The sequence below is a fragment of the Balaenoptera borealis genome, assembly GCF_965194805.1.
Source record: "Balaenoptera borealis genome assembly, chromosome: 1".
Taxonomy (NCBI): Eukaryota; Metazoa; Chordata; class Mammalia; order Artiodactyla; family Balaenopteridae; genus Balaenoptera; species Balaenoptera borealis.
Genome location: NC_138860.1, coordinates 23195330 through 23218294, shown reverse-complemented (window position 1 = coordinate 23218294; position 22965 = coordinate 23195330). Strand labels below are relative to the sequence as shown.

The window sequence follows — 22965 nt, the reverse complement described above, 5'->3', positions numbered from 1 at the left end:
TGATATGACAGCTGTCACAATACAATCTAACAAAATTAAGCACTACTAGAGCCATCTTACAGAAAAAACCAAACTTTTTGGCCAACTCGATATTGGAAAAACTCGATTTTAAAAAGATAGTAATTCTCTCCCAGATTTATAGGTAAATGTACTCTAAGCTGATCAAAATCCCAACAAGTTGTTTAAAAAGTGAAATGTGGTTGGCCTATTCTCAAATTCATCTAGAAGAGAAAGGGTACAAAAGTCAAGATAGTTTTAAAAAGGAACAATGAGTTCATGGATTGGATGACAACACTGATGCCAATACTACCCAAAGTGATCTACAGATTCAACATAGTCTCTATCAAAATCCCGACGATGTTTTTGGTAGAAACAGAGAAATCCATCTTAAAATTCATATGGAATCTCAAGGATAACTGAATAAACAAAGTAATATTGAAGAACAAAGTTTGAGGTCTTACACTTCCTGATTTCAAAGCTTATTACAAAGCTACACTAATCAAAATAGTGTGCAACTGGCACAAAGACAGACAATAGAACAATGGAACAGAATAGAGAATGAACCCAGAAATAAGCATGTATATGCTCAAATGATTTGCAACAAAGGCGCAAATATTCAATGGGGAAAGGACAGCCTCTTCAACAAATGGTGTTGGTTAAATTGGATATCAATGTACAGTATGGACTGTTACCTTACACTATACACAAAAATTACTCACAATGGATCAAAGACCTAAACTGAAGAGCTAAAACTATAAAACTCTTAGAAGAAAACATAGGGGAAAAGCTTTATGACATTGGATTTGTTAATTATTTCTTGGTTATGGCACCAAAAGCATAGACAACAACAATAAAAAATAGATAAATTGGGCTACCTCAAAATTAAAAACTTTTATATATCAAAGGACACTATCAACAGAGTGAATTGGCAATCCACAGAATGGGAGAAAATATTTGCAACTCATATATCTGATAAGGAATTAACATCCAGAATATATAAGGAACTCCTACAATTCAACAACAATAACCAAAAAATCCTGATTAAAAATGGGCTGAGGACTTGAATAGATATTTCTCCAAAGAAAATATACAAATGGCCAATAAACACATGAAAAGATTTCAATATGACTAGTCATTAGGGAAATGTAAATCAAAAGCACAATCAGATACCACTTCACATCCTTTGAGATGGCTACTATCAAGAGCCAGAAAATAACAAGTATTGGTGAGGATGTGGAGAAATTAGAACGCTGTGCACTGTTGGTGGGAATGCAAAATGGTGCAGCCACTACGGAAAAGAGTATGGCATTTCCTCAAAAAATTTAACAGAATTACCATATGATCCAACAGTTCCACTCCTAGATATATACCCAAAAGAACTGAAACAGGGACTCAAACAGATATTTGCATACCCATGTTCATAGCAGCACTGTTCACAATGGCCAAAAGATGGAAGTGACTCAAGTGTCTATGGACAGATGAGTGGATGAACAAAATGTGGTGTTATGGACTGAATATTTATACGCCCCCCACCCCCACCAATTCATATGTTGAAGCCCTAACACCCAGTGTAGCTGTATGTAGAGATTGGGCCTCTAAAGAAGTAATTAAAGTCACGTGGATGGGGGTCTTGATCCAATAGGATTAATGTCCATACAAGAAGAGACATCAGAGAGCTTGCTCCCTCTCTCCACACATGCACACCAAGGAAAGGTCATGTGAGGACATAGCTAGAAGGCAGCTAGCTGTCTGCAAGCCAGGAAGTGCTCTGCAACAAGAGAAGCCACTGCAATGAGAAGCCCATGCACTGCAACAAAGAGTAGCCTCTGCTCGCCACAACTAGAGAAAGCCTGTGTGCAGCAATGAAGACCCAGCACAGCCAAAAAAAAAAAAAAAGAAGTAGTTAAAATGGTAAATTTTATGTTATGTATATTTTACCACAATAAAAAATAGTAAAAATGTAATAAAAATTTGATTAAAAAAAAGGAAAAACGAGGACTGACTTGCTCTACCAAGTCTCCACATATAACTTTACAGCTTCTAGACATGTGTGGTGTTGGTCCTGGAATAGACAAATAGATTCCTAGAACAGATTGGAGTTTAGTAAACAACAACAATGGCCTTCAAACCAGTGGGGCAATGGTGGGAGAGTGACTGGGCTGGGGGTGGCCTCGGGCATCTGCACCCTCACACTCCCCGCCTAAACTGCCTCTGTTCATAATCAGCACGTTGCCCAGTGCCCTGAGTTTCACTGCAGGCTGGCTGGGGGTGTCTCCTTGAACCCAACTGAACTCTGGAATGAGTAGGTTGCTGGGTGGCAGGCAGTTCAGCTGAGCCACGCTCAGGAGAGGTTTGCCCCACTGGTTTGAAATACCACCTTCAAATCCCAACCTAGCAGCGTTCAGTCTTCATTTGTGTCAGGGGAGAGTTATAAAGTTCATTTATTGTACTTATTTAAATCTTTTATTCATTTAATTTCTTTATAATTCTTTCCCACCCCCTAGAAGAAGAGTGGGAGAGATGGCATTTGATGGCATTTGGATTTGATGGGGACTGCACCATGCTTTAGTGCCTAGTATAGGGCGGGGCACGTGGTAAATGAGGAACAAAGGTTTGTTGAGGGACTGATTGATGGATTGCTTGAATGAACGAATGATTACTCTTTCCAACTTTTGAAGTACTCCAGTACCTTAAAGGCTCTCCTGACTATGTTGAGTTTCTTCTGGATGATTATGGAGAACTCCTCATCTTTCATGTCAGTGGTGTCAGAGATCACATGATAGGTAAAAGTCAGGTCATCTGTAGAGATTCCTTGGGACCTTCCATAGTCTTGAAGCACAGCAATAAGAAAGGCTTTGGAGAAAAACATACACCAAGTTCCTTGTGAGTCTCAGGGATTTCGGGGTTGTGCACATCCCAACATTTCCCTTGGGAATTAGCAACATTGATATCTCATGGGAAGGGAAGAGTGGAGAAGAAAGAGTAAGGAAATGCAAGAGGTGGGTGTGAGACTGGGCTGGGGGGGAGGAGAGTGTAAATCCAGCTGCCTCGCTTGGGCCTTGGTGATATCAGTCTGGCCAGCAGCATGAGCTTCCTGGGGAACTCAGGTTCTTTTGTAGGACCAGTGCCCCTCCCATATTCAATATGGGTGTTGAGGGGCTATGGGTCCTGGGACCTTACCCACTTTTGACCCAATCTTGGCAACAATCATAGTACCTCATCTTCCTGGCAACAAACATGGATCCCAGGGGCAAGGCCAAGACCCATGTGTGTCAGAGCCTTTCTCAAAATGACACATGGGTATTGGGAAAAGGAAGGCTCTTTTTCCTCTGGAGTTGCTAAACTGCTTGTGGCCATTTATTGCCTTGGTTGCATGGAGAAAGGCTATGTACAGCAGCAAAAAAAAAAACAAAAACAAAACAAACAAACAAAAATGAGACCAAGATATAGTGGAAACAGAGCTAAGATATGAGGAGGCAGGCTGAGAGTGACATGGAGGATGATTGACTACCTGAATCCAGCCATGCCTGAAGCCAGACCCCCTTGGCTTCCTTTCCACTTATATGCACCTATAACTTGCCCTCTTTTGCTTAAGCAAGTTTGGATTACATTCTGTAGTTTGATATCAAGATACCTAACACAACTCTTAACTGTTCTCCTTGCCATCAGTTCCTCTTTCCCTTGTTTAATCCATTCTGCATAAATTGCCAGTTGAGTTAACTCCATTCTACTTTTTTCTTTTTTTTTGGCCGTCCCGCATGGCATGCCAGATCTTGGTTCCTCAACCTGGGATCGACCCGTGCCTCCTGCAGTGGAAGCATGGAATCTTAAACACTGGACCGCCAGGGAGGTCCCTCGAACTACTTCTTGATCATGTAATGCCTCTGCCTAGAAGCCACCACACCAGTGCACACGGAGTGAATTTCAGTTTCCTGAACTGGGTAATTAGCACCCTGCCAGACTGGCATATCTCCTCTACTCTGCTGCTACCGAAATACCCACTAAGACAGTGAGCCTGACTTAGTGTCTTTGCTCAGCCATCTGCCTTAGATGATCTTTCTCAAATTTCCCTACAGTTCTTCAAGGCCCAAGAATCTATCTCTACTGGCCCAGACAGAAGTGACCTTCTCCTCTGTGCCCCTCTCAGAAGGCTAAAGGCTCCAGGAGACAAGACCTGGGTTTTGGCCGCCTCTGTGCCTGTGGCAGCAGCTGTCGCACTGCGGCCCTGTCTGGGTGCTCAGTGACTGCTGGCCGCACTGTCTCTGTCCAGCCAGACGTATGTCCTGAGCTCCAGGCCTGTAAAACCAACTGCTTACTGGACATGGTGTTGGTGTTCTCCAAACATCTCAAACTTGACATGACTCTCATTTATCAGTTTGCTCCTCTCTCTGAGTTCCCTATTTCAGTCAATGACATCAGCCTCCACCCAGCTTTCCAAGCCAGAAACCTGGAGTCATGCTTAGCTTCTCCCTCCCTCTCACCCCATCCTCTCAAACATGGAGTCCAGCTGGTTCTGCTTCCTAAATGTCCTTCTAGTCAATGACTTCTCTTCGACTCCACCACCACTGTCCACATCCAGGTCACCACCAACTCTTGATTGGAGAATAAAGCAGACGCCTAAGTGACCAGGACCCAGACTCCGGTCCCGAGCTTCTCCAGTCTACCTCGCCCTTCCTCCATGCTGCAGCCATCAGACCATGGGCCCCTTGCCTGGAGCATGGCCGCGGTTCCCACTGCCGCTGGAGGGATCAGGCTCCCTGGGAGCTGGCCCGCGCTCATCTCTCCAGCTTCATGCTAACCATTCTCCCTTTGTCGGTCTTTGGCTCTGGTCACGATGAACATTTGGTTTCTCTAGTGTGCTTTTTTTCTCTCTCACCTCTGGGCCTTTGAATGGTATTCTCTCTAATAAAAATACAATTCCCAGTTTAGTGCAGTGGTTAAACATGTGAATTTCCAAGTCAGACAGGCTAAATTCAAATCTTGGCTCAGTCCCTTAGTAGCTGTGTGACTTTGGACAAATTACTTAACTTCTCTCTGCCAAGGTTTTCTTGTCTGAAAATAGGGATAATAATAGTAACAACACCATAAGATTGTCATGAGAACTGAATGACTTAATATATCCAAAGTCCTTAGAAGAGTGCCTGGCACCCGGTAAGTACTCTACAGTAAGTACTAAGGGTGCTAATTACTCTCCTCTTATTTGGTCTCCACCTGGATAATGCTTAACTGGTAACAATCTTCAAGTCTCTTCTTAGAAGTTATTTCCTTAGTGGCCTTCCCTGACCCTTAGTTCTGGTCCCCCTGTTTCAGGCTCCAAGAGTATTCATCTATTCTTACATTCATTCAGAAAGTCATTTGCTCTTTCTTCAAATGTTGAATATTTATTGAGAAGTTTTTTGCTGGTGAGGGCTGCATTAGGTGCTTGGAATACAATAGGGAGTAAAAACAGACCTGGTTCCTGCCTTCATGGAGCTTACAGTCTAGTGCTGCCCCTTTACAACACCCATTATACCCCGACCATACATTATTGTAACAGGCTCTTGCTGGATATCTGCTGGATGTTTGTGCCAAGCTGGTGGGGCCTAGGACCCGGCAAACATTTATTTATTAATTCTTATTAAATGAATAAATGAATGAAGTGGCTGAAGCACAGAATCAATCCCTTGGGTGGGTGCCCATCTCCAGGAGTCCACTCTTTTTTTTTTTTTTTTTTTAATACATTTATCTAATTTTTGAACTCCCTGTCTTCCTGGGTTTTTTTGTTTTTTATTTATTTATTTATTTATTTATGGCTGTGTTGGGTCTTCGTTTCTGTGCGAGGGCTTTCTCTAGTTGCAGCAAGCAGGAGCCACTCTTCATCGCGGTGCGCGGGCCTCTCACTGTCGCGGCCTCTCTTGTTGTGGAGCACAGGCTCCAGACGCGCAGGCTCAGTAATTGTGGCTCACGGGCCTAGTTGCTCCGCGGCATGTGGGATCTTCCCAGACCAGGGCTCGAACCCGTGTCCCCTGCATTGGCAGGCAGATTCTCAACCACTGCGCCACCAGGGAAGCCCCAGGAGTCCACTCTTAAACTGTAGGCGCCTTTGGGAGGAATCTAGTGTTGTTGGTCTCTGACCTCATAGAATTAACCGCATAGAGGTGAGAAAGTGAGACACCTGCTGGGGTGCAGGTGAGGTCTGACAAGGATGTGGGTTTATTTTGGTTCATGAGGAGCTGGGGCGAGGGAGGGATGTGGGTGGGGAGGGAGAAGAGAGACTGCTCTAGTGCAGGCAAGAGGTCTTGGTACCTGTTGGGGGGGGGGTAGGGATGTCATAGGGGCCTCTAATCCTAGAGGGGAGGAAGACATGGGGGAGTGCTGGTGGAGGGACTGGAGACAGACTTGTCTGGACCAGGTGTCTCTGGTCCTAGTTCTCATGCTCACCTTGTGGAAAGAAGAAAGCTGGGAGCCAATATCTTGCAGGAAATCCTTCAAAGAACTCCTTCTTTTGATCAGTGGGGTGTTGGGGGTTTTGGCTAGTTGATGAGCTGGAGTGCTTCCAAGCTGTGACAAGTCTCATATACCTATTGGAAGGCAGATCACAGGTTGGTGTAGTTAAGGGCATAATAATTGCACATTTTCAGATGATCTGAGCAATTTCTTCCAGCCTCTCCTAGATTTCTCCTTTCCTTTTCATCTCAAGCTCTCCCCCTTCTCTGGACCCTAGTCCTGTACTTTAATGAAAACCAGCTATGGCTTTAAAGCTTTTGAGACCACAAAACACTGGAACACATTGGATTTGGGTAATAAGGGATGTTTTTATTACAGTAGGAATCCTGGCTGGGCCTTGTGGAATCTTGTGGATTGGTTTTGAGTTACTGCCTTCAAACAGTAACACTTACTTATTGTTCAGTGGTGTAAGAGACAGTTTGGTACAGACTTTGGAACTAGATTTTCTGGGTTCAAATCTCAACACTTCCACTTTCTAGCTGTGAAACCTTGGGCAAGTTACTCCATGCTTTTGTATCTCAGTTTCCTCGTCTCTAAAATGAGGATGATAAATAATAGTACCTACTTCATATCATAGGGTTACTATGAGAACTGAGTTAGCATGAGTAAAGCACCTCGAAAAATGTTTGATACCCTGTGAGGTACCCCTTAAGTGTGAACTACTCTCATGCCTTTCAAATTATTTGTATTATGTATTAAATACACTTAAAAATTACATGCGACTATTTTTTATTTCTTTTCACATTTCTTCCTGCTAGCGTCACAAACATAATAGAAAGAGGAAAGTACCAGGTTTTGTTTCTACCTCTGTCTCTTAGGGCAGAGTGACCTTGGAAGAAACTCTCAACTTCTTAGGTCTCCATTTCCTCCTTCTACACTGAAGATAAAAATCCCTCCTTTGCTTAAATTCACATGTTGCTATGAGAACCCAAAGAGGCCAAGCATGGGAAATTATGCTGTAAAACCATTAAGCTCAAAACAAAAATGAAGAAGAAATGTAAAGCAGCTTTCATACATACGGTATTAAAGAAATTCAGCCTCTGGATGAGATCATTAACCCAGGAACTTAGGGGTTTACTTGACTTGTAGGCATGTTTCTGTTGGGATTTAGAAACAGGCACATAATTTTTAAAAGATTTGTCTTTGGGATCATTAAGAACATATCTGCAAACTTTGGTGACAGTCTCAATTGCCAGGGTTAAATAACTTGGCAAGAGGATGCTGTTTTCCAACTGAAAGTACTTAATGAGAAATCTAAAGACTAATACCAAGGCAAATCAGCATAATCTTAAAAGTGCTTTGGATAAAACACTTGCAAGTTTCCATCCTGGCTAGTCTTTTATCATTTTTCTCAAGTTCTTTAATCCATCTTCTTTCCTGCCACCACTCTTCCTACCCACCTTTTCCCCCTTATCTGGGAAGATTACCTTCACAGGCCATTAAGTATAAGCAATCTCAACTTTCTGGCCTTCCTCTATACAAAATTCTATAAATCTCCATCCATTGCCTCTTTTTTCCCCTCTTTTCCTTCCAGTTCTGAGTCAAGTTGTTTCCTGCCCCTGTGCTCTGCATAGCTCTTTTGGAGTAGTTTTTCTTTTCTGTAGCTTCAGCTTCCCATTTTCCATCCCTTTGTTTATTAACACACTCTTCTATCTTAAATACACAAACCACCTAACACTTAATCTTACTTGTTTGATTCTCAAAAAAATAGCAAACTAAATTCAAGAATACATTAAAAGGATCATAAACAGTGATCAAGTGGGATTCACCCCTGGGATGTAAGGATGGCTAAACATATGAAAATCAAAAAATGTGATATACCACAATATAAGTATGAAGGATAAAAATCCTATGATCACTTCAATAGATGCTCAAAAAGCAGTTGACAAAATTCAACATCTTTTCATGATAAAAACTCTCAATATTTGTTTGTCTGTCGATGGGCATTTAGGTTGCTTCCATGACCTGGCTATTGTAAATAGTGCTGCAATGAACTTTGGGGTGCATGTGTCTTTTTGAATTATGGTTTTCTCTGGGTATATGCCCAGGAGTGGGATTGCTGGGTTATATGGTAATTCTATTTTTAGTTTTTTAAGGAAACGAATGGATAAAGAAGATGTGGTACATATATACAATGGAATATTATTCAGCCATAAAAAGGAATGAAATCGGGTCATTTGTAGAGACGTGGATGGACCTAGAGACTGTCATACAGAGTGAAGTAAGTCGGAAAGAGAAAAACAAATATTGTATATTAACGCATATATGTGGAATCTAGAAAAATGGTACAGATGAACCGGTTTGCAAGGCAGAAATAGAGACACAGATGTAGAGAACAAAAGTATGGACACCAAGGGGGGAAATCAGGGGTGGGGGTGGTGGTGGTGGTGGTGGTGGTGGGATGAATTGGGAGATTGGGATTGACTAATACACTAATATATATAAAATAGATAACTAACAAGAACCTGCTGTATAAAAAAAATAAAATAAAATAAAATTTTAGAAAGAAACCTCTCAACAAATTATGTACAGAAGTAATGTTCCTCAGCATAATAAAGGCCATATATGGCAAGCCTGTAGCTAACATCATACTCAATGGTGAAAATTTAAAAGCCTTTCCTCTAAGATCAGGAATAAGACAAAGACTCCCACTTTCACCATTCCTATTCAACATAGTACTAGAAGTCATAGTCATAGCAATTAGGCAAGAAAAAGAAATAAAGTCATTCAAATTGGAAAGGAAGAAGTAAAATTGTCTCTGTTTGCAGATGACATAATCTTATATGTAGAAAATCCTAAAGATCCCACCAAAAAAATGTTAGAATAAATGAATTCAGTAAATTTGCAAAATACAAAATTAACATACAGAAATCAGTTGCATTTCTATACAGTAACAACAAACTATCTGAATGAGAAATTAAGAAAGCAATCCCATTTATAATAGCATTGAAAATGATAAAATACTTAGGAATAAATTTAACTAAGGAAGTGATAGACCTGTACACTGAAAACTGTAAGACACTGATGAAAGAGCTTGAAGAAATAAATGGAAAGTATTGTGAAAATGTCCATACTACCCAAAGTGATCTGCAGATTCAATGCAATCCTGATAAAAATTCCAATGGCAGTTTTTACAGAAATAGAAAAAGCTATCTTAAAATTTGTATGAAACCACAAAAGACCTTTAATAGCCAAAGGAATTTTGTGAAAGAAGAACAAAGCTGGAGGCATAACACCTTCTGATTTCAAGCTATATTACAAAGATGTAGTAATAAAAACAGTATGGTACTGGCATAAAAATAGTCACATAGAATAGAGAGCCCAGATATAAACTCAGGCATATACAGTCATCTAATTTTTTTTTACTTTCTTTTTCTGGCTGCGCCGCATGGCATATGGGATCTTAGTTCCCTGACCAGGGATCAAACCCACGCCCCCTGCATTGGAAGCTCAGAGTCTTAACCACTGGAGCACTAGGATAGTTCCCATAGTCAGTCAACTAATTTTTGACAAGGGCACCAAGAGCATGAAATGGGGAAAGGATAGTCACTTCAGTAAATAATGTTGAGAAAACTGGATATCTACATGCAAAAAGAATGAAACCAGACTCACAAAAATTCAGCTGAAATGGATCAAAGACTTAAATGTAAGGCCTGAAACCATAAAACTCAAAGAAGAAAACATATGGAAAAAATCCTTGATTTTGGTCTTGGCAGTGATTTCTTAGACACCAAAAGCAGAGGCAACAAAAGCTAAGATAAACAAGTGGAACTATGTTAAAGAGGTTCTTCACAGCAAGGGAAACGATCAATAAATTGAAAGTCAACCTACAGAATTGGAGGAAACATTTGCAAACTGTCTATCTGATAAGGAGTTAATATCCAAAGTATATAAGGCACTCATACAACTCAACAGCAAAACAAACAAACAAACAATCTGATTAAAAAATGGGCAAAGGATCTGAAAGAACATTTTCCCAAAGAAGACACACAAATGGCCAACAATAAATGGTACATGAAAAGGTGTTCAGTATCACTAATAATCAGGGAAATGCAAATAAAAGCTACAACGAGATATTACCTCACACCTGTTAGGATGGCTATTATCAAAAAGACAAGAGATAACAAATCTTGGTGAGGATGTGGAGAAAAGGGAACCCTTAAAAATTGTTGGTGGGAACGTATATGGTAGAGCCATTATGGAAAACAGAATGTTGGCTCCTCAAAAAATTAAAAATTGAACTCCCATATGATCCAGCAATCTGACTGCTATAAATGTGAAGGAATTGAAATTAGTATCTTGAAGAGATTATGTGCAATTCCATGCTCATTGCAGTGTTATCCACAATAGCCAAGATATGGAAACAATCTAAATGTCCTTTGATGAATGGCTAAAACAAGTGTGGTATATACATACAATCAAATATTATTCAGCCGTAAAAAAGAAGGAAATCCTGCCATTTGTGGCAACATGGATGGATTTGGAGGATATTATGCTAAGTGAAATAAGCCAGACAGAGAAAGACAAATACTGTATGTATCATTTACATGTGGAATCTAAAAATAAAAAAGCCTATTTTACAGAAACAGAGTAGAATGGTGGTTGCCAGAAGCAGGGAGGGAGGGGGAAATGGGGTAATGTGGGTCAAAGGGTACAAATTTTCAGTTATAAGAACAACTTCTGAGGATCTAAAGCACAGTGACTATAGTTAATAATATGGTATTTTATACTTGAAAGTTGCTGAGAGTAGATCTTAAGCAGTCTCACCACCATAAATAAAAAAAAAAAGTTAACTATGTTAACTATGTGAGGTGATGGATGTGTTAATTTTCTTGATCTTGGTAATCATTCTACAATGTATATGTATAACAAATCATCATGTTGTACACTTTAAATATATACAACTATAATTGTCAATTTTTCCTCAATAAAATTTAAAAAAAAAACCCTACTTGTTTGTTGCAAGGGAGGCAAAAAAAAAAGACCCCTTGTAGCTCTCTAGGCTTGATCTTCTTTTCTTTACTCAGGCTTCTTGAAGAAGTTCATTGACTCCTGTCCCCTCTTCCCATTGCCTGCCAAACCTATTGTCATTTGGTGTCTTTGTTAGAAGTCATCAGTGACCTTCTACTTTCCGTATTCATGATCCCACCCTATACTCATCTCTCCCACTTGTCTTATTTGTATTCTCTGCAGCTTTTGACTAAGTTGATTACTTACTCCTTCTCTCTTGCCTTGGCTTCTGTGTCCACACTCAATCCTAATTTTCTCTTGAATTCTCTACTTCGTAGGTCTCATTCCTTGACTACTCTTTTCCTTCCCTTCCCTCCTTTTAAGGTGGTGTTGCCCAGAACTCCTTCAGCCTTCTTCTCTCCCTACTTTACATTCTCTCTCTCAGATCTAATCCACAGCTGTGGTTTCCACTACTTTGTCTAGGCTGATGATACCAAAATCTTGCTTTGCATTCTTACCCACTTTCTCTTGGATAGCTTCACTTGGAAGCCCCTCTAGCTCCTCGAGATGTTTCATGTCCAAAACAGGATGTCAGCATCTGCCCTCAAACAGCCTCTGTTTCTGCCTGTTCTGTCTCTGAATGTCACCACTGCCCAACTGTCCAAGCCAGACATTTCTCCCTGGCTAATTTCAGCTCTTGCTTTTCAGTCAGGTATGCCTTCACCTCAGCCACATGTAACTATACTTAGAAGATTCCAACTGGGTCATATTCTCCCAACTTAACTTTGAACTCATGTGACTCCCAGCCCTTTCACTAATTAGCTTTCTTAGTAAGTCATGAAGCCTCTCTGTTCCTCAGTTTCCATATCTGTAAAATAAGGGTATTTGAGTAGAGGATCCCCAAGATCCTTTCAAGCTCTGAAGTCTTACGATTCTAAGTGTGTGAAGCTTGCAGACACAACATCTCAATTTTCATCACAGTGTGCATTCAGTGTTTAAGTATTATAATTGTCATTGCTTTCTCTAAACTGTATGTTTTCTACCATAGGTTTTTAAAATAGCTTTATTGAGATATAATTCACACACAATTTATTCATCAGGATTTTGTCCATTCTTCAGGAATATTTGAGTTGCCTCCATCTTTTGGCTATTATGAGTAATGTTGCTGTGAACAATCATGACAAGTTTTTGTGTGGGTACAGTTTTAACTTCTCTCGGGAATATACCTAGGATTGGAACTGCTGGGTCAAATGGCAACTCTACGTTTCACTATTTGAGAAACTTAGAGACTATTTTCCCAAGTAGCTACATCATTTTATCATGAGCAGTATATGAGGGTTCCAATGTCTCTGTATCCCTGCAATGTTTATTATTATCTGCATTTTTGATTCTAACCATCCTAGTGGGTGTGAAATTAGATCTCATTGTGGTTTTGATTTGCTTTTCCCTGATGATGAATGATGTTGAGCATCTTTTCATGTGTCTGCATACATTTTGGTTACAAATAAATTTTAGCAAGTAGGCAAATTCACAAAGATGTAATTCACGAATAATGAGGATTGACTGTGTGTGACCGTGTGTGTGTGATTTCATCATTATTTGTAAGCATTATCCTGCTGATGCTTGTAGCTGTAGTTCATTTACTTTCACTACTTGTATAGTGTAATGTATGAATATACCATGTATTTTTCCATCCTATTGTGGATGACACATTTGTGTTGTCTCCAGCATTTTACCATTATAGATAATGATGTTCTGAATATTTTTGTACATGTCTATTGATACTCATGTGCTGGGGTTTACATACTTTTTATGTAGTTGAGATAATACTGTATATGCCATTTTGAGTTTTTTAAAAATTCTTTAGTCACAAAACAATATAACAAGCATCTCTCCCTCCTCTGCAATTGTGGAAGTTATGTGATTTGTTTCAATTGTTTTAGTGGTTACCCTAAAAATTACAGCATGCATACTTAATTTGTAAAAGTCTATGGGTTATTATTACTTTTAACTTCCTTCCTTAAGACCTGAAAAGTCCATATACTCCCCAACCCTGGCTCATATGGTATTGTTGACTGTTTTTATTCTTGGTCTTTCCATTTCAAAATGTTCAATATTCTATTCTTCTTTAAAAAAGAATCCCACTGGACATTAATATTGCTGTTGTTTTTTATTTTTGTCAGAATTTATTTACCATCTCATTTACTACTTTTTTCCCCTCTTCGTTCCTTCTCACATCTCAGAGTTTCCCCCTCATCTCTTTCCTCCTGCCTGATGGAAATGAGGAAGGACATTCAGGGTTTCCCTTAGCATTTGCTAATGATGAACTCTCTCTGCTTTTTCTCTTTTCATCTTCATTTTTGAAACAAAAGTTTGTATATACAATTTTAGTTTAACAGTTCATTTCCTTTGACACACTGAAGATACCATTTCCATTCCTTCGAAAGTTACCTTTTTTTTTTTCCCTAGCTGCTTTTAAAAAGATTTTTTCTTTGATTTTCTGCAGGTTCATTAGGATGTATCCATGTATAAGTTAAAAAAGCTGTATAATGCTTGGGTTTCATTGAACTTCTTGCATCTATCAATTCTGGAAAATTCTCAGCTCTTACTCCTTTAATTATTGCCTATGCTTTATCCTCTCTCTTCTCCCCCTCTGAACATCAATCAAACTTATGTTGGACAGTCTGTTTGCCCTCTGTGAATCAATAGCTCTTTCATATTTTCCATTCTTAGTCTCTTTGGGCTGCATTCTGGATATGTTCTTAGGATCTTTTTTTTTCTTTTTTGCCTATAGAATTTTTTTTGGCCTATAGAAACAATTTATTGCCAGGGGGCAACAGGGGCAAGAGAGGCCAGAATTTTGCAGCCAGTACACACATCACCCCCAGCTCCTACTTTACAAAAGAAATTTTTACAGCCGCCAGCCCTCTGCACAAGCTGCATCCCGTCACCCCCCCGTCTCACTGAATACAGCTTCCTGGTTCCCTCCAGTTCCTGGTTCCCAGCAGACCTGGGCCTGCAGCCACCTGACCTTGGAGTTGACCTGGGCCCTGAGCTCACCTTGGTGCTGGGTACCAGCTGGCCCCTACCAGGCCTGTCCTCCCCTTGTGGACCTGTCCTCAGCCCCATCTCCCTTGATGAGCATCTTGGAGGCCCTAGTGGGGACAGAATGGGCTGTCAGCCCAGTTCTGCTGGCTTTTTTCCAAAATTTTAACTTGGGTTTCTTGAATCTAAAACATATGTGTTTTTATAAACACTTATGCAAGCATGTGTTTTATAGAAGTATATATATGTTTTTATAATCCTTAAAAATGAAATATTGTTCTAAAACTTAAAAAAAAATTTAACAATACATCTTAGAGATCTTTCCAGTATATCAGCACATACCTTATTATTTAGATATTTCCTAATTTATCTAACCAGATTCCTGTTAATAGATATTCAAGTTGTTTTCAGCTTTATGCTATTATAAACAGCCCTGTGATAAACATCTCTTAGATAAATTTATTTAAGTAGAATTGCCAAATTGCCCTCTAAGAGATTTTATTAATATATACTCACACCAGATGTATGTCAGTATCTTTTAATGGATACATACTATTTCATCATGTGGATATACCATAGTTAACTTACCCCTTCCCTAGAACTGGGACATTTATTTCAATCAAGCCAGTGACTAGGAAAGGATAATTGCTTACCTGCCACAATTTTGGTACTCTTGTATTAAGAAAAGAGTCATATATTTCCTCTAATTCTTGGGTGAGGATGATCTCTCCTTTTACAGCAAGTTGAAGATCTTTCAGAGATTTATGTATAATCGATAATAACTTATCAAATCTTTCAATTTCTTGGATCAAAAAGTTTAGCAAGACGCAGTGGATAAGGGGATCATAGCCTGGATTTAAAAAAGAGATGAAATTGTGATATCTTTCAGATATAATGAGGCTTTACTTGGAGAGATATAGGTTTGGAAGTTAAAGGAGTTTCATGTGTTGAGTCCAGGGGTTGAAAAATATTTTCTGCAAAAGGCCAGTTAGTAAATATTTCTATTTACTAACTTTGTTAGTAAATAGGCTTTGTGGGCTGTACTATCTCTGTCACAACTCAACTCTCCCACTGTAGAGTGGATGCAGGCACAGACATGTGAAAGCAAATAATCATGGCTGTATCCCAATAAAGCTTTATTTGTGGGCACTCAAATTTGAATTACATAAAATATTTGTGTGTCACAAAATATTATTCTTGTTTTTTTTCCAACCATTAAAAAGTGTGAAAACCATTTTAGCTTGTAGGCTGTACAAAAACAAACAGTGGGTTGGCTTTGGGCTGCAAGCCCTAGTTTGCCCACCATTAATCTAGACTTAACCATAATAACTATTTCGACAGACTATTGCTCAACTTTTGGCTCCAAAATGAATCTTTTTAAAGGGCTAAAATCTGGATGTTGAAAATGTAACAGGGCAAATAGCTGGGCATGAAACTAACTCTGGACAATGAGGTTTGCTCATCTCCTCTGGACCTGCCCTCCCTCCCTCCCCTTGGTTCTGTAGACTCAGGACCTCTCCTATCAGAGGGCCCATCTAAACCTCCCTGCCCAAAATGCTGTTCCAGAAGCAAAAAGTACAGAGATCTAGAAGCTCTGTGGAATCTCTCAAGCAGAGTTTCTCCTTTCTGGTTTGCTACATTATCACTTCTTCACTTTTTGTCTTGGGGTCATGGACCACCACCACCACCCCCCATCCGCCCCCATCCTTTTCTCCTCTGCTCTTCATCTTCCAACTTGGAGACAGAAGAGGGTGTTAGGGCATTAGCTTTCCCATCTCATGTCAGCCTTTTTACTTCTGCCGTACCTTTTGTCCTCCTGATGCCACAGTCCTTCTCTGAGGAGGCTGGGGTGAGGGGGAGAAGTTCATGGCCCATGTTTACCTTTGAGATCTTTGTTAAAAGACTCCCAAATGGGGCTGAACATGATGCACTTCAACGTGCTTGGAGTTCCAGCACATTCTTCCTTCTCCACAGATAGTGGCAGGCGCTTTACCTCGTCAGATAAAATTTCCATCACCAGCTCATCCTCACTCTGCTCCCGACTGAAAAAGAAATCAAGAGAAAAAGGAGATACAGACCTGTCTAATCCGGGAGAACCCTCTATTTAGGTCCCATCTGAAGGTAAACACAGCTTCACAGAACCACAGAACTGCACAACTCACATTAAGATGACATCTGATTGGATTCTGGCTATGGCTTTGGCTATTTGGTCATAGCTGCCAAGGTCATTCTATTGGCACAAAATAGACCAGTGAACTCTCATTTCACTGACTGAATGAACATATACTATCTGTGACATAGAAGGAAAGCTGACATGTAGAGAAAGAAGAATACCCAATTGGGAGACCATGGAGACTTACAGAGACCACGGAGTTCATTTCACTTTACAGGTGAGAAAACGGTCCAATGCACTTCAGACATTTGCAAGGAAGTACATATTTTTAAAGTTTTCTTAAGATTTCTTTGAAAACTATTTGGCCAAATGCATCTGCATGAAGGAAGAACCAAGACTGAAATGGAAAAGAGGAGGCAACCAGACAGAGGATGCCTCAGTAGCTTTATAGGTTATTCAACTGCGTGTCAAATTCCTCTGTGTTCACACACAGGGTTTCCTGGTAACACATTCAGTGGGTGGTGGTAGAAGAACAGTGTATGTATGGGTTGGGGTGATATAAGCAAAGTCACAAAAACACTAGAGCTGGAGGAGCTCTTTGGAATCCTTTCACAGATGAGGAAACCAGGGTTCAGGGAGTGATAGAACCTCCCTAAACAGTGGATGAGGAGGGAATGGGGCCCACCTCTTTTGAGTTCCCTCTCTCTGTTACTCTCTATACTAGTAGGAACTGGTTTTCCAGCAAACATCCCAGGTTTCACACGGCCAAATGAATTTTGTCCTTCAAAGTAAGTGATAATCTGGTGATAAGGTGTGTATTTAGGTTCATAGCGCTGCTTCTGAGACAGCTTATAACTCACATGAAGTAATACATTTGCTAACTTTGTCATTACACTTTGTTTTTGACTTTAAAGTAGGGTTACTCAGTGGAATTCGTCCAACATGGCTTCATATGATTCAAAAGATCAAAAGATTACAAAAATCAAATATATCTTCAAAGTGCAAAGATTTGCTTCCACTGAAGACATTACCTTGAATGTGAGAGATCTTTCAAGTCCCACAGACAAGTTTCTTTTTTAAATTTTATTTATTTTTTATACAGCAGGTTCTTATAGTTATCTATTTTATACATATTAGTGTATACATGTCAATCCCAATCTCCCAATTCATCCCACCACCCCCACCCCCACCACTTTCCCCCCTTGGTGTCCATACGTTTGTTCTCTACATCTGTGTATCTATTTCTGCCCTGCAAAGAGGTTCATCTGTACCATTTTTCTAGGTTCCACATATATGTGTTAATATACGATATTTGTTTTTCTCTTTCTGACTTCACTCTGTATGACAGTCTCTAGATCCATCCACGTCTCTACAAATGACCCAATTTCACTCCTTTTTGCGGCTGAGTAACATCTTCTTTATCCATTCATCTGTCAGTGGACATTTAGGTTGCTTCCATGACCTGGCTATTGTAAATAGTGCTGCAATGAACATTGGGGTGCATGTGTCTTTTTGAATTATGGTTTTCCCTGGGTATATGCCCAGTAGTGGGATTGCTGGATCATATGGTAATTCTATTTTTAGTTTTTAAAGGAACCTCCATACTGTTCTCCACAGTGGCTGTATCAATTTACATTCCAACCAATAACGCAAGAGGGTTCCCTTTTCTTCACACCCTCTCCAGCATTTGTTGTTGGTAGATTTTCTGATGATGCCCATTCTAACTGGTGTGAGGTGATACCTCATTGTAGTTTTGATTTGCATTTCTCTAAGAATTGGTGATGTTGAGCAGCTTTTCATGCGCTTCTTGGACATCTGTATGTCTTCTTTGGAGAAATGTCTATTTAGGTCTTCTGCCCATTTTTGGATTGGGCTGTTTGTTTTTTTTAAATTGAGCTGCATGAGCTGTTTATATATTTTGGAGATTAATCCTTTGTCTGTTGATTCGTTTGCAAATATTTTCTCCCATTCTGAGGGTTGTCTTTTCATCTTGTTTGTAGTTTCCTTTGCTTTGCAAAAGCTTTTAAGCCCACAGACAAGTTTCTAATAGGTTTTGAGCAAAGGCAGCATAACTGTGATAATAATACCCTCCCAAAATGACCAAAGGGACATTAATACACATATTTGGTTTGCTTATGAAAAGTATTCCTTAATAATCATCTCATCTCTTACTGGTGTATTTGTTGAATGCTAAAAGTGCAGAATTGGACTTCCCTGGTGGTCCAGTGGTTAAGACTCTGCACTTCCACTGCAGGGGGCACGGGCTTGATCCCTGGTGGCGGAACTAATACCCCCCCACATGCTGTGTGGTGCGGTCAAGAAAAAGCATTGTTGTCAACGTCATTTAAAAAAAAAAAGAAAAAAGAAAAAAAAGTACAGAATTAACCTTTAGAAGTGTAGGGCCTGCAAGGAAATTGAACCTGATATTCTGGGGACATACTGGGGGATTTCCAGTTGGGTACTTTTCTTTGTCTACATGTGCAGCTTTCCTTCTATGTCACGGATGATTAGTATATTTTCATTCCGTCAGTGAAATGAGAGTTCGATGATCTTATTTTGTGTCAGTAGAATGATCTTGGAAGATATGACCAAATAGCCAGCCAAAGCCATAGCTAGAATCCAATCAGATGTCATTTTAATATGAGTTGTGTAGTCCAAAGAGACAGGAAGACTGTAAAAGAATGCAGGATTTCAGTGGGTTCAGAGGTTTTAGAGGTAAGTGGAAAAAAATGTACATGTATGTGTAGGTAAAGACATGTAAAATCTGATCTATGAGTACACAGAACTCTTAGGTAATGTATAACTGGAAACTAGGGTGATGTGGGCGTCACGACCATCACCTTATGGAGTTGTTGAGTTATTATCTTAAGGACAACTATAAACAAGGTTCAAAGCATCCTGTGAGTGTTGCCAAGAATGGATTCATGTTTTGGTTAAAATCTCTTTTTTGTTTAGTTTATTTGCTTGGTTTTTTCAGCCTCAAGCAAACTGAGAAGGCAAACTCAAAAATCATGGAAAGCGATAAAATTGGTCCCTGGTAAGCATCTTTCAATTCTGGGAAGATTTAGAATTAGATATAGATAGGGTTAACAGAATCAAAATCATCATAAAAATTTTTTTGTGTTGAGAAATCTATACATGTTGGTATTTTAAATATTTGTTACATTTAAGAGAACTGGGGCTCTTAAAGCCTTGTGACTCCAATTTAAAACAGATAATTGAGAAATTGGTTTAAATTTATGATTTTAAGTTGAAATCTAGCTTAACTGATATAACATATTGAAAAATATGGGAAAATTTAAGACTTGTCATATTTATTTGTTCAATTATTATATTTATAAGAATTACTATAAGGCTTGAAAAGTTTTGGCAGCCAGATAGCTGAAGTATATTAACTTTATAATGAATGTTAATATATTTGAAAGTGTTTAAGTTTATAAATGGAACCAAACACTATTCAAAGCCTTTTTAAAGTGACTGTTGGTCTTCCCTGGTGGCGCAGTGGTTAAGAATCTGCCTGCTGATGCAGGGGACATGGGTTCGAGCGCTGGTCTGGGAAGTTCCCACATGCCGCGGAGCAACTAGACCGTGTGCCACAACTACTGAGCCTGCGTGCCACAACTACTGAAGCCCACGTGCCTAGAGCCCATGCTCCGCAACAAGAGAAGCCACCACAATGAGAAGCCCGAGCACTGCAACAAAGAGTAGCCCCCCTCGCTGCAACTAGAGAAAGCCTGCACACAGCAACGAAGACCCAATGCAGCCAAAAAAAAAAAAAAAAACGTGTTATAGTTTGTTGGGCTTATAAATTGAAAAACTAGATTTCTACACTGAACTTAAATGCATAAGGAAACAACTGTATTCTTAACACTGCCCTGTGAGGAAAGTACTGTTATTATCTCTGATTAAAAGGTGATGAACCTGAGGCAGAAAAACTTAATTGACTTCCCCTAGTTCACAAAGTCAAGTGATAGAGCTGGGATTTGAACCCAGACATAACAGGGTAAGCAAAGACAGAAGTGTGCATGTGTGTGTTACTTTCTTCCTGAGCAGATATGAATGACCACTTTGGGAGATGTTTAGAAATAGCAGGAACACACTTTGTTGGGGCAGGAAGAGTAGGAACATCCCTTTGGCAGTCAAGCCATTGGGGGTTTAAGCCATGTAGTTCTGGCATTAAACATGATCTTATTTTATAGTCACAGGCTGAGGAGCCCTGAAAATTTGGGTGATATGTGCTGCATCATTTAAACCTCACAATAGCCTTGAAGGGCAGACAGATATTATCTCCACTTATGGATAAGCAGGATAAGGATACTGAGGCAGTGTGACCTTGGATACAGAGCTAATAGAAGGTGGTTACAATATGTTGGCTACAACATAGGTGTCTAAAAGTAGGGCCAGCTCCTCTTGACTGCACTGTCCTCTTACTTATTATGATGGCTATTTTTTTCCTGTCCTGTAGAAGTAAGTATAACATTTCACATTTATACAAATTCAGTTAAAAAATACCACTCATCAGGTACAATTCAATCACTCACTCAACAAATATTTATTGAGAACCTACTACATGCTTGGTATCAATAATTACATATATATGTGTGTGTGTGCTCCTGTGTGTGTAAACTTGCTTCTCTGTCATTTGGAGAATTTAGTTTCTGTATTTTTAGACTGTATTTTTCTATAAGTTCTATACTGTATCTCTTCAAATGGATATTTAATAATTTTCACCTAATATTTTTTCCTAGTGCGTTCTTACCTGAACATGAGGCCGGTTGTGGTAGGTCTTGGTTGCGTGGCAATGAGTTTATCAATGAACTTCTGGCCCTGGATCTCCCTGAAGCCCCTGTGGTCTCAGGGTGTAATTCCAAGAGCTCAGGAGGGTCATCGTCAGGTAAGGACTGGAAAATGTGTATGTAACCCTTCATGCTTCCAGATTTTGGCACTGGCTGACATGTGTGAAAATTTAAACACTGTTAGTTTTTGCCTACATATTTACTTTTCATAATGTATGAAGATGATATTTCTCCATGAAATTTTATACATTATTTTATTCTTATTTGTTGGTGCTATATTCTAGACACTTCTGTCAAAAGCTGCATTTGGGCTATATTGTAAAGTGCAGTTGCATAATAGGCACATATAAGTTTCTCACTGGGAAAAGAGAGAAAGAAAAAAAGAAAGGAAAAAAACACATTTCAAAGACTAGCGTGATTCTGACTACCCATTGCCTCAATGAACTACACCCACAGATAATGGATGCAATCAAGTTTAACAAATCATTTTACTTTGGTAAAACCTATACAAGAAACGTGAGAATTATCTTAAGAATAACTGACCACTGAGGGGATGGGGGGTGGGTGGGCAAAACTGGTGAAGGCGGTCAAAAGGCACAAACTTCCAGTTATAAAATAAATAAGCAAAAAAATAATAAAATAAAATAAATTAAAAAGTTATCTAATAGGGAAACAAAAAGCTCTTTCTTCCTGTTTACCAGCTATATCTCCCACTTGATAAGTTATAACTAGGTACTGATTGGATAAAAGCTCTGTAAGAGCAGTTATTCCTTTGGCTGATCCCCAAGGTCACAACTAATTAGGAAAAAATATGGCTTCAAAAACCTATTAAGTGATAATGATAAATGTGGCTGTGCTGGTTAAAAATATGTCAAGTTCTTTAACATTCAACCCTACAAAAGATGGAGTCTAATTCTCTTCTTGACTGGAGGCTGGACTGAGCGACTGCTTCTATCAAACAGAAATAAAATGGAAGGGATGGAGTGGGACTTTTTTTTCTTAAGCTTTAAAATCAAATTTTATTTAAAAAAATTCAGCTCATAAAGTATATATTATTCTACCCTCTGTCTTTTTTTCCCAGCTTTATTTAGGTATAATTGACAAATAATACTATATATATATATTTAAGGTGTATAACATGATGATTTGATATAAATATACGTTGTGAAATAATTACCACAATCAAATTAATTAATACATCCATCACCTCATATTCTCTAGCATATTTCAAGTATACAATACAGTATTATTGTTAGGGGAACCACTGACTGAATACACCCGCCCTGGCCAGGCCCAATAGCAGCCACTAGCGTGAGTCATCTTACAACAGGAGGTCCTGGTAAGGAACACAGAACTAACAAGCTATCACTAATCGGAAGAATTTGGGAAAGGTCAAAAGGAGAGAGGAGATTACAGTCCATATATCCTACCAACCTCCCAGAGTCCTCCTCGCTGGAAACCATCTTGGCTGAATGATGCGCGGTACCACCAGGAAAGACCCTGAGTCAGAGTGATTGGCCAGAGGCAACCTGGAAACTAACCCCATCACCATGAAACCTGAGACTGTGAGCCACG

At 39.5% G+C, this 22965-nt stretch overlaps 1 protein-coding gene across 10 annotated transcripts in view; it reads right to left on the bottom strand.

The window, feature by feature from the left end:
- Positions 1-782: 782 nt before the first annotated feature.
- Positions 783-22965, bottom strand: part of DNAH14 (dynein axonemal heavy chain 14) — a 53294-nt gene continuing 31111 nt past the window's right edge. For 3 of the 10 annotated variants that reach the window (XR_014233217.1, XR_014233218.1, XR_014233219.1), the window contains 5 exons: positions 21354-21543; positions 16363-16523; positions 15135-15331; positions 6421-7583; positions 783-2853 (listed from right to left, as the gene is read on the bottom strand). Coding sequence is in view for 1 of the 10 variants with exons in the window: in XM_082349949.1 (XP_082206075.1) it covers positions 2791-2853; positions 15135-15331; positions 16363-16523; positions 21354-21361 (429 nt within the window). In the remaining 9 variants the exon portion in view is untranslated. The remainder of the gene's footprint in view (positions 2854-6420; positions 7584-15134; positions 15332-16362; positions 16524-21353; positions 21544-22965) is intronic. The other 7 variants (XR_014233220.1, XR_014233222.1, XM_082349949.1 and 4 more) reach the window with 7 other exon arrangements.